General features: G+C 46.2%; 1 protein-coding gene across 2 annotated transcripts; it reads right to left on the bottom strand.

The window, feature by feature from the left end:
* Window positions 1-2,704: 2,704 nt before the first annotated feature.
* Window positions 2,705-9,483, bottom strand: LOC124665915 (50S ribosomal protein L17, chloroplastic-like). 2 transcript variants are annotated; one of them, XM_047203267.1, is made up of 3 exons: window positions 9,115-9,483; window positions 3,294-3,703; window positions 2,705-2,887 (listed from the first exon to the last, which is right to left on the bottom strand). In XM_047203267.1, exons 1-2 carry the CDS (start codon window positions 9,398-9,400, stop codon window positions 3,294-3,296), a joined length of 696 nt encoding a protein of 231 aa, XP_047059223.1. In that variant the 5' UTR covers window positions 9,401-9,483; the 3' UTR covers window positions 2,705-2,887. The 2 variants fall into 2 exon arrangements, with proteins under 2 accessions (XP_047059223.1, XP_047059222.1); XM_047203266.1 differs by having other exon boundaries at window positions 2,705-2,884; window positions 9,115-9,479.
* Between the last annotated feature and the right edge of the window lie 3,003 nt (window positions 9,484-12,486).

The following is a 12,486-nucleotide window of genomic DNA, read 5'->3' as shown; positions in this document are numbered from 1 at the left end:
TTCAAGAATACGATTCTGTGAGCATTCATGGTCAACTTCAAGACATCATCATTCTGGAAAAAAAAAGAAGAAAAATGATTCGAGGTTAATCATGTCGAAATCAAGATCAAGATGAGCCATCTAGAAGAGATCATATGCTTGAACCTTCTCATCCATTTGGGATTATGGACATATGAAGATGTTCCTAAGAATGTGCTCACCCATAGTGGAGTGTGTAGGAGAGTAATTCGAACACTTGGCCAAGTGATACATTTTCACCATGAACTTTGGCCATTTTGATATGATATTTGCATGAAATTTGAGGTTCCCTGGTCGTTTTAAATTGATTAGTGGGGATTTGCAGAAAAAGAGTTCCTCTTTCATTGGTTTTTAATGATGTAGTCCAAAAAAACCCTTTTTTGCTTACTTTTGAGTTTCAAGGACCTAGAATTTTTGCCACATCAATACTTTGAGATTTATCAAGATATGAGCGAAGGAGATGGACCAGGAGGCACCTCGGCCAGGATATAGGGCCCACAACGCGGCCCACCCCTGGTCTTCTGGTGGCCCCATCTTGGGCCCGTGCACTCTTTTATTCTGATTTCAATGCCATCCAATGAGTTTTGACCTAAAATGATTATATATGAGCCTCCCTTGAAGTTGCAGGTAGGCGACCAACAACAGAGAAATACATGAAACAAAAGAGTTCGTGCAAAGAGTGGGAGAGGAAATGCCGCCGGAGTCACCTCGGTTGCTCCTCCGCCGGAGTCACCTCGGTTGCTCCTCCGCCTCCATCAACACCATCATCGCCACCACCATGATGAAGAGGGACTAGTCCACCTCTAGACTATGGGTTTGTGGAAGAAACTTGCATCAATCTCTCCCCATGATCTTCACTAATTAATTATTATCACATGAGCTGCCAACACGATTGTGATCTCATATATAATATGTGAATGGTGGATATTTTGCTACAAGATGAGTAATGAGATGCAATGGATATGTTGTGTTTGATGTATTGATAGATGCATATGTTACACATTCATGTATGCTATGTTCTGATCAAACTTATATGCAAAAACCCGTGGGGGTGTTATGTGAAGTAACTTAAGACTGTGCATACATTTCGTACACGGGCATATAAACTGGAACTGCCAGAAGGCACACAACTCCATAATGTGATCCATGTTAGCAATCTGAAGCCCCATCTGGGTCCTAATAATGTACCAAACCCGAACATTCCACGCGTAACACCCTCAAGTAAGGTGAAATTCAATCACATAGCTATCTTATAGAGACACCAAATAACTCGCAATGAAAAGATTGTTCAACATTGGCTCATCCACTGGGAAAATATGGCTCCTAAGGAAGGCAACCTGAGAAGACAAATAGTTCATTAAGTCCACATTCCTAGAATTCAAGATGCGGCATCTTGAGTTAAGGCGGGGGAAGTGTCAGGACTATTTCACCATCAGCACCATAAAGTTGGCGATACTGAGCCCAAGAACGATCGACGGTCAAGATGAAGGGATACCTTTTGTGGTTAATTCTTGTTTCGAACACTTATTGAACTAAGGCTCTATCTGAGGCAGGGGCAATTCTATAATTGGCTTGATCTTGCACTTTCAATATAAAGGTGTGAGTGGGGTGGCAAGAGGATCAAGCTAATACAAACCCTATGCTTAATTCCTTGTACCTTTCTTTATCGCCATAGTTCTTGTGTAGCTGCTGGAATCCTGCCCATGTGTAGTTCTATATGTCAATTATGTATACTATTGTTGTAGTCTACACTAAATATGGCTCATGTTTAGCATGGTAGCTTCTACTTTGTGTAGTTCATGATGTTGATGTAGTTCTTCATATCCATTACAGTGTTGTAGATCTAATTGACGCCAATGTATCTCTAGCAACAAAGCTAAAGCTGCCATACGGCCGAAAAATCTTCGATCTACACATACATCAGGAACATCATTCACTACCAACAAGCAATATGACCCATACGGCCACGGATCTACCATATCCTCTACTCATCTACGTCATGCTCAAAGATCTAGGTACCTAGGGTTTGAAGTACTCACTGCCATCACAGAAGAAGGCAGTGACGAGCTTAGAGAAGAAGCAGAAGACCGCTTGCCACCGCCGTCCAACAACAACCGAGGTAGATGGCGCCACTTACCTGCTCGGTTAAGCTCCTCGCCGGGACAAAGAGCTCAAGGGGGGTGCTGGTATCACATTTGGCGGTGAGCCGAAGTGATATAAAGGGTTTGAGTCGGCAGGAGGTGAAAAAAAATTCATGTCATCTTTCAGGGGATGTGCGCGAGCTCGAGCCATCTCCGAACTTACACAAGCGAGGCACAACTTTTCCACTTTTCGACAGCGGGAAGCTTGGCTCACTGGAAACCGTAAAATTGAGACCAACTTTTAGGCTGCTTTAGAACTCGTGGGATGTGAAGAATCTATGGGAGTAAGGCAACCAAATGCATGATGTTTGGACCAGTAGATGCAGGTAACGGGCTTGCAAGCAACCAAACTCATCCTGAGAGATTTGTAACTGGTTCAAATAGAATGTTCGTGCTTGCATACAAGACAGTACACTATTGTCTAGGAAGTAGGAACACTGCAAACTTGTAGAAACATCGCTACTACGGGAACTCCAAAGCAACTCGAATGAATACCTTTAACGTTGATAGAAAGAAGATTGTGTTACTAAGAAGACTTTCCAAAATACAGGTATAGCACACTGCTTTTGCAATTACAGGGCGAAATTAGGCAGTTCAAAATTCCACAGATAATGTACACTTTGTTGTTACAAAATAACATAAGGAAAACAGATAATCAAAAGGCTATTTGCAGACACGTGGCCTGAACCGCATCAATGGATGGACTGGAACTAATGGATGATTCCCTGCTGACAAGAGATAGATAATAAGGATGTTGTTAGTAGACGAATTACTGCTAATTAAAAATTATAATCAAACAGCAATTTAGCAGATTCAATGCTGGTTCTTTGTCCTATCATCCACAATGCAGCAGCTGTTTTGCTTAACTAGATTGGATTTTTTGTAACTACATCTACATGGTTCTGTTTTTTAACGTCTATGAAACATATATGGTGGTGGTTTTCTCAAAACATATATAGTGATTTTCTGAACTTATGATTTCAAGAAAAGAGTGTCATCAAACTTAAGAAAGGCGTACTTTAATGCCAACAGTGTAAGCTATAACCTACCAGTGTACAATAATATATGAAAAATGCAAATAATTAATTCTGGTAACTTTAATGGGCGTCATATTAGAAAAGGAATGCACTTCACCTAGACGAGCTCGATGTAAGCCATAGGTGCATTGTCTCCCCGCCTGGGAAACGTTGGGATGATCCTTGTGTAGCCCCCTGGTCTTTCCCCATACCTGTCCGGAACCTCGGCAAACAATGCATGGACTATATGTTTCTCATATATATACCCTAAGGCCTGTCTCCTCTTGTGAAGAGATCCATCCTTCGCCAGCGTGATCATCTTATCAACCCACTTCCTCATTGCCTTTGCCCTTGGCTTGGTAGTCTTTATCCTCCCATGCTTCAGCAGCTGTGTGGTCAGCCCACGGAGAAGTGCCTTCCGCTGATCTGCAGGTCTGCCGAGTCTAGGAATACGTTTCCCATGCCTCATAGCCAATATCCTTCCACGAACATCAGTACCAAACAATCGGTGCTCAAAACTTGATTCAACTGCAATGTTTAGACAAATTCAATATTTAGTTTACTGCGAAATTGACAGGAATTTCATAAAAGTATATCTTAATTTTATCTTCAGTGCTGCTGGCTCAAGAACTTTGAGTGAGAAGGCTGATCTGACATATTTTACATGTAACAAACGGGTTCTTTATTGGTTACAAGATATTTTTACACTGTTTGAGATTTGTATGGTGTGATAGACCCTTTTCTTCATAATTATGCCCCTTCGCAAGGGCTTTTTTACGGTAGGGATAAGCAAATATTAACCGTTCACTTAGCAATATCGGATGGTTTATATTGATTGATACTTGTTGACAAGAGAAGTAGTATTTTTCCAACTAAGCACAAATTTGGTAGACGGAAAAACAAATCCGTACAAGATTAAATCGGATAGTGTCAAATCTAATGAGATCTCAATCGATAGTGCTGAGTAGCGCTGCCTCTAGCCAAAGCTGTGTGTTGTGAACGACTTTTTTAAACGGAGGTAAAAATGTTTGTACCGTCTTGTTGGAGATGCGTCCCTCCGTTGGAGATGCCCTTAGGGGGCGACGCAAACGGACGTAGAGCGATCCTTTGCGTCCGCGCGGCCGAAAATGCCTCAGAAACCAGGTCCAGCGGGGCGATGCATAGTGATCGGACCATCCGCAGCGACGCAAATGCGGCGCATATTTGCACCTGGGATACGTCGCGGCGGACGCTGCGCGGTTGCCCAAGTGACCGCTCGCTTTTGCACCGGGCCCGCCTGGCAGCGAGCCATAGGGTTGTATCGAGCGCATCGCTTCGGCGGTCATCGCTTCCGCGTCTGCGCCGCAACCTTCACCATCAATGTCGCGGCTGCCTCTTCTGCACGCGCACTGGCGGGCGGCGGTTGAGCTTCTGCGCCGCCATCAATGGCCTCGTGTCCCGCACGCGTCCGGCCTTAAAAGTCCATTGGCATCGTCCCTAGCATCGCCCACACCACGGACACCTCCACTCCCACCCCTCACCGCCGTGCGCCACCGCATCACCATGGGGAAGAAGAAGAACGACTTCGAGGCGTCCGGCAGCAGCACCAAGAAGGCAGAGCGGACACACAGGGTGCCGCTGCCCGTCAACGTGGCGCGGCTCATGCACACGAACTGGACGCCGTGCGCGGGCGGGCGAGACATACACATGCATGGCGGCGGCTGGTGGCTCATCTACCTCTGGGTGCCTGTCGCGCCCGTGCCTCCGCGCGAGCCAGAGAGGAGCGCCGAGATCCGGCGCAGGCGGCGGTACCTGCTACCGAACCTCTGCGCTGATCCCGCCTACGCCATCGACTCCGACACATGGCACACCTGACGCAAGACAGAGAAGGATCCGAGGAGGCAGGCGGGCTTCCTCGGCGACATGGACTTCCCTTTTGACCATCCACCGCCGCCTCGTCATCAAACACGGCAGCTGCCGGTGCCTCCACAGGACGACAACGACACGCTGGCCTACCACAACAAGGAGGCCAAGGACGACAGCGACGACTACGTCGGCTGCATTTTCCAGGAATGGTAGTTGGCCATGGCGGAGGGCCAGGAGTTCGAGTACCTGGCGGCGATGCTGGACGACGAGATCGCGAGGCTCGGCGTCCTCGTTGACAAGGGATTAACTTATCAATGCCTACAGATTGTAGACTAGGGTTTTAGTCGGAAGTAGAGGGCAAGTAGATCTCGAAGGTTTCAGCCGAAAAGTACTCGACGATGTAAAAACTAGGGTTGCGTGAAACAATGAATCGATCCTTTCTTTGTCCCTCGACTCCCCTTTATATAGGAGGCGGAGCCGAGGGATTCGTAATACACAAGTTACAGAGTCCGGGAGGGTTTCCAACCCGTCCCGCAAGATTACAAGTAGTACTTTCTAATACAACTCTAGCTTTCCTCACTAATAACTTGGGCTTCCGAATCTTCTTATTCTTCAAGTTATGGGCCTTCAGTAAACCCCGATACTATCTTCGGCAGGCCCATTGGGGATGCCTATGTCACTCGTCTCGGAGGTGGACCGACCGGTGCAGCGACCGTTGCCCCTGTACGCCAGCGGCATCATGCCGCCGGCCCTCACGGAGGAAGAGACCCCACGACGGGCGCTCGAGGACTCGGCCCCGCAACCGGTGCAACCGCCGCCTTCACCTCCGCCGTACAAACCATGGGCAGCTCCACCTCCACCACCGGCGTGGGCTGCTCCACCTCCACCACCGCCGGCGGCACCGATGTATGTTCCACCGCTTGTCAACTAGCCGTGGCCGGTACCGGAGCTCGTCTTGATCGACAACGACGATGAGTAAGCGCACGCATTCTTAGGTTTTATATTTTATGTTCCTTTCTTTTACTATGTAAATTATGTTTTTATGTTGAAAAAAATGCAAAATAAAAAATGCGTCGTGCCACTGGAGCCAACCCGATGCAAACGGACGCGCGATCGATTTCGATCGTTTAGGGCGATGCAAACGGATACACGTGGATATTTTGTGCATCCGAAATACGTCGCCCTGTTGGAGATGCCCTTAGGAGACAAGATGTGTTGAGGATGACGATGCGGAGGAGACCGATTGATTTTTTTTTGAATAACAGCAGGAGAACTGCTGTGTTCATTGCATTAGAAGAAAAAAGGTACGGAGACCCAAACTACTCAGTTTATTGAAGGAAAACCGGGCGAAAACCTTTACATCAACAAGAGCACCGCTAGACATAAAGAACGCCGGGAAGGCTAGGAGCGGCACAGACATAGAAGCACACCACCGGGGCAAGCAGCGTCACCGAACATCATCCCTCGTGCTTACGGTGGGACGTCTTCGACTTCATTGCAACAGCCCCAAGGTCACTCCAAACATGTTGAATCGAACACCATTGCCACGAGCTTGTTCGCCGTCTTCAACAACATCGGAGAGAGAAGACATAACCGAAGGGAGGCGGCATGTGCCGCTCCGGTCTTGAGAGGGCGGAAAACAGGACTCGTCTGGCGCCGCCTGCATGTCGAGAGTGCTCCTGCCACCGCCACCACAGGCAATCCCACGAGACCCAGCACCACAGACTCCAAGAACACGCGCCATTGAAAGTGCCCGACCAGCCGCTTGACCACAGCCCAGGTGATCCCATCAGTACCATGTCTCCAAAACGATGCTTCCACCGAAGTAACGACATCAAGGATGCCGCCATCGCCAATCCGACATGCGGATTTAGGTTTTCACCCAAAGACAAGAACCAAGAGCGGGAGAAGTGATTGATCTCCTCGGTAATGCCTTCAACAAGGCAAACGACACACAGAAGTGACGTCATCACCGGCATCGATGGAAGTCGAGCAAGATTTTCATCCGGAGAACTGCACACCTCGCTGGAACCTGAGTTCCCGTCACACCTAAGTCACACCCAACCTCTCCACGCGTACCTCGCCGGAGCAACTTCAAGAGCGGCTTCATGACTAGCACCCCCGCTGGCCACCAAGAATCTGTGTGCACCCCACCTCCCTCCAGCCTTCAACTAGGCAGCCTCCAAACTGCCCGAGCCTCCGTGTTCCCGGAATTGGAGCAAGGCCGCTGGCCATCCGCTCGGCTCCGTCCGCCGCCCGGCCGGCAAAGCGAAGCAGTGCAAGCAGCGCCGCCACATCAAGACTGGAGAGCAGCCGGAGCAGGGCGTCGTGCCACCGCGAAGGACGCGGCCCGCGCGGCCCAAATCCGGCCCAATCGGACCCGCGCAGCCAGGCGCGATGCAGCACGCCAGCGCCGCACCTGCCGGCCTTCGCCGCCCCGCCTAGAACCGCCGCACCTTGGTGCCCCACCACGCCGAACTGAGGCCGCCGCTCGCTTGAGCGCGACCGACTCACCACGACGCTCACTTGAGCGCCGCCGGCCACAGCAGCACCGGCGCTCGCTTGAGCGCCGACGCCCATGACGCAGCAGCGGGAGGTCCACGCCGCCCTGCGCCAAAGCCTGGCACCGGCCCGCGCAGCCCGCCTCTGGAGCTGGGAAGGGAGATCCCGCCGCCGCCCACGCCGCGCGGGCTTTGCCCGACGACGCTAGCCGGCGGCGGCGGGGGAGGAGTGTGCAGGCGGAGCTGCTCCCGACAGGCTACGGTTGGCGCCCAGGTCGCCCGCGGGGAGCGACCGAGGCGCTTCTTCTCCGACCCTTTTGTTTTTACGTTTCGGATTGAATTCATAAGTGCAACTAGGAGACCGATTGATACATCAAGCGGTTGATCTTAATCTTTACCCTATTTCGAAATTCATCCTTGTCAATTTTTTTGTATTCTATAATCCAAGTAAATAATTATTCTTGGATGATTTGTTCTCGTATGCTAGTCACACGTTTTCAGACTCTAAAGTCGTGCTTTCTTTTCGTGAACATTTGGGGGGGGGGGGGGGGGGGACGACGACGTAGGATGGCTTGATCGAGCCATTTGTATGGCAAATATCATTGGAATATAAATTTGTTATCTGGCCGATTGCACTTATGGCAGTAACAAATCAAATCAAAGTCCTATCAGGATTGATATGCCCAAAATACACCTGAAATTAACTTGGTGCATATAAATCAATACTACTGGCCCATAGGACTAGTAAATTGCACCGTAAAAGACCTCCCTCGCAATCAGTAAGCCAAACGATTATGGATGTGCTGAAAAGTTAGCTATATTCTTTTTCAACCATAGCGTGTTTGCCCTTACGATTTCACAAGTTCGTGTTAGAATGTTCTTAAATGCAGATACACCAGCTTATATGCATTATTCTTACCCTCTTTATGCTCATGATAATCATCAATCTTAGCAGTTCAGATAACAAAATCATAAGGGATGAAACTGCAGAACCACAATTTGAACTACCACAATGCAATCAACTTTTATCAGCTTAAACAGAAGAAGAGAGTGAAAGGAGCAAGGATATCAAGAAATGTTTTGCTGTCGCGTCAATGGGTGCAAATGCCGATGAATCTGTTAATGATAGAAATGACCCATATGTGTTCAAACTAAGTGGCAAGATTTGCCATGTGATTTTGCATCCTACTGGGGTAAACAAAAGAACATACGCCCAACTACATGTATAACATATAAAACGAGAAATTCAATCTGTAATAGGATAAATGAACTTGAAACCAAATGTGAGAAATTTTCAATTGCTTCATAAATTGTTGAGGGATTCATGAGTTGAGCATGGTTGAGCAACATAACCCACTTGTAAAAAAGCTATTCATGAGCGGAATGTTTACATTATATTATGGGTGTATTATATATGGAATCCCAGGTGATCACAGTACCCGAATTCCGTGTAGATGGGCAGAGCATCACAGCCACAATAGGATTCAAAGACATACATTACTATTTTCAAGCATTTGTCACTGTATCAGTGTTTCTTGTTTACATCCAGCAATTATTACACGACATTATTGCAAGGAGGAGACGATATCTCACCGGAGAACGAGGAGGTGTACGAGAAGGCGAGCGACGCCGAGACCGCGGAGGAAATCGAGGCGGGAGATGCGGACGAAGAAGCTGAAGACGTAGAGACGAAGGAACTCCTGAGAAAAGGGGAGGCGGAGGCGCCCAACCGGACCGCCTGCTTGCGCCGGCGGAGACCGGCGCCGATGGCCGCCGACGCGGAGGGCCGGAGCGCGGGGAGTGCAGCGCGGAGCGATTCCATGCGCCAGGTCGAGGCAGAGATCGCCGGCGAGGGGGAGGTGGAGGCGAAGGCCGCCATGGAGGAGGGGAGAGCGGGCGGAGGAGTGTGGGTTGGGTGGCGAAGCCGCTCGGCTATGAAGCGGATAACGTTTGGATTCTGCAGCCGATTGGGTATCGCCGTGTTGGGCAGGAATATATGGGCCTAATATATCGACATAGCCCATGGATTCGAATTTGGTTGACCATCTTCTAATTCTCAAAAAAAAAAAAGGTTGACCATCTTCTGGTTGTACTATAAAAAGGTGATAATTAAAAATATTTATGGCATTGCCTCCGACCAAATATCTAGTGTATTATCCAGATTTCTAAGTAGATACTCAAAAAATATGTTCATATTTTGACACTTCTATCATGTAATCCAATCAAAATGTATGAATATTCGAAGTAACTAATTTATGGTTTGTTTTTGCGGGTAATTTATGATTGATTACAAACTTGTGTAAACAATGAAACTTGCACGGATCTCAAGTCGGATCAATGATTTTGGCATCTATCGAGAACTTAAAATTACTTAGGCAGCTTGGAATTAGCCATATCGAATTAATCAATTCACGTGTACGGTATCCAGCAGAACGGAAAGAATCTTCTTTTCTTCAATTTGAAAATCTAGAGTACCATCTTTTTAGCGAGGGAAAGATAAATCTATTTCTTTCGTTTCTCTCGATCTTTCATGCCAACAATTATTATTCTATGTACTGTTGCTGAAGTATAAATTGTTCGTTGCAAATACGGAGTACCATCTTTTTAGCGAAGGAAAAATAAATCTTTTTCTTTCGTTTCTCTCGATCTTTCATGCCAGCAATTATTCTATGTAGTGTTGCTGAAGTATAAATTGTTCTCTCGATCTTTCTGTTGGATAAAACACAAGCGGTGTAGATCTCTGACTTGGATTTCGCAGAAGGAAGGCTCAAGTAGAGTTTGACTTTAAATTCAACACACAAGACTCACAAACCGGCAAAGTTTATAACAGAATTCAACACACAAGACCCACAGATAGGTTTTTATTAGAGACTAGCGATAGAAAGATAAACTGATGTATGGTTAGAGGCAATGACAATGATTTCATCTTTTACTTTACGGTTATGTATTTGAGACACATATTACCCTATTTAGTGAAACTTTTTCAAACATGTACGATCTAGGAGACTTTAAATACATTTAGCATTTTTTTTTTGAGATAATACATTTAGCATTTTGGTTGTGTATGTTGGATAGGATCGGCGTGTTTCAATGATGTGGCCACATAAAATATGCAAAGATCAGAGGCATTCTCAGCGATAATGTCTAGACTTCTCTTGTCTAATTGTTTCATTCTTCATCCACATACTGATAATTTTGCCGATCATCACCTCACACCTTGCCCAATTAATATGTGACATATTCTAGAATAAGTAATCTAATGGATTTGTCACTTAACTAGTACGAAAAATTGAAATTCAGACGACACTGACAGGGTGACATCGAACTCGAGGGGGAGGAGGAGAAACCGATGTATGGCTACGTAGGAGCCTATGCATGGCTGCGCGAGAGACCACAGAAGTAGATGTGCAGGTTCAGGGCTTCAGGCTGTCAGCTTCGGCTGCATGCAAGCAGTGCAGGCTTTACTGAAGCTTCAGGCTCGACGGCGGACCGCAGCACAGAGTACAGGCACACAGCAAACTACGCATGCATGCAGCTACTCCTCGGCCTAGGCTCTATTACCAAGCTATAGTCGTCCAGGGTACAGTGCTTCCGGCCGTTCGTTTTTTGTTTGCAGCCGGTGGTTGGGTTCGTTTTCACTCTTCACTATGCAAGCCTATGTTCGCAGAAAGTTGTACGTTTAGATTTGTTTTAAGTGAAACTTTATTAATTTTAATTAATTTTTTATGAAAAATGCAGGATTTATGATATTAAATTAATATCGCTTGATTCATTTTCATCTATAGTTTGATAATATGACAATTTAATATATCATAGGTCGTTATTTTTTTGTAAAATATTAGCCAAATTTATTTAACTTCCTAAAAAGAAGATGTACGTCTGTTCCGAGGGGCGAAGCTAGAAAATTTAGGCATTGGGTTCATGGACACGAATTTTTGTATGAGTCACGTACGACCATATTTTTTTAATTTTTTTTTGCCAGATAAGTATTGAGATGAGATGTACGTGAGGGAATTATTTCCAACTTTTTTTGAAACGTTTAAATAACGTTTTTCGATTTTTTTGAAATTAGGTGCGGTAGTCCACCATACTTTCGTTCGGGGACACGAATTTTTGGCTCCTGGGTGCGCCAGCACCCGATTTTAGCAATAAAATCAAAAAAATACTAAAATTGATTTTAAAAATACGGCATAAATCATATGTGTGGACTATGGAGTACATATGTATGTGCATGTCAAATTTCAACCTAAAATATGAAAGTATGTAGCCTACACAAAAATAACTAATGTTCATAGTATAATGATTAGACGTATACTACTCACTGTATAACAAACTTCATTTTCACTCTTTTGTATGAGTTATGTACGTCCGTATTTTTTTCGAAAATTTTCCTAGATAAGTATTGAGATGAGATGTACGTTAGGGAATTATTTCCAACTTTTTTTTGAAACGTTTAAATAACGTTTTTCGAATTTTTTGAAATCAGGTGGGCTGGTACCCAGGTTCTCCACCATATTTTCATGTACCGTTTTTCGAATTGGGTTCATGGCTATCAAACTACTCGGCCAAGGCAAGAGAAATGACGATGCAAAGCAATCAAATAGCACTCGATCGATCAGTACAAATTCATTGGGTTCAGCTGAAACCAACGTCTGCACGCTGTTCATGTACGGAGGGAGTATGCGTTTGTAGCTCCCGTGCACCTACGGGCTACGGCAGCTAGGATACGACGAGTATCGTTTACTGTGCCTATCCGTTCGGTAGACGCATTGATACGACTTCTTCGGTACTGCCATACTGGGATGAACAGTCCGGCTGATACTATTTGTACAACTCTATAGTTTTTTTTTTCCTTTGCTTCCTGTCAGCAAAAACAGTGAAGCTACTCCTTGGCCCAAGAGAAAATAAGTACAAACGAAGCCAAACTCGAGCATCACGAGTCAGGTCAGACCAACACATCGAAAG

This window comes from Lolium rigidum, chromosome 6, assembly GCF_022539505.1.
Source record: "Lolium rigidum isolate FL_2022 chromosome 6, APGP_CSIRO_Lrig_0.1, whole genome shotgun sequence".
Lineage (NCBI taxonomy): Eukaryota > Viridiplantae > Streptophyta > Magnoliopsida > Poales > Poaceae > Lolium > Lolium rigidum.
This window is presented reverse-complemented; position numbering and strand designations above follow the sequence as displayed.

Excerpts from the sequence above, each read along its gene's own strand:
- LOC124665915 (XM_047203267.1), bottom strand. The coding sequence starts at position 9,400 with ATGGCGGCCTTCGCCTCCACCTCCCCCTCGCCGGCGATCTCTGCCTCG. Across the intron at positions 3,704-9,114 it reads GTACACCTCCTCGTTCTCCG|TTGAATCAAGTTTTGAGCAC; the intron begins GTGAGATATCGT and ends TAAACATTGCAG.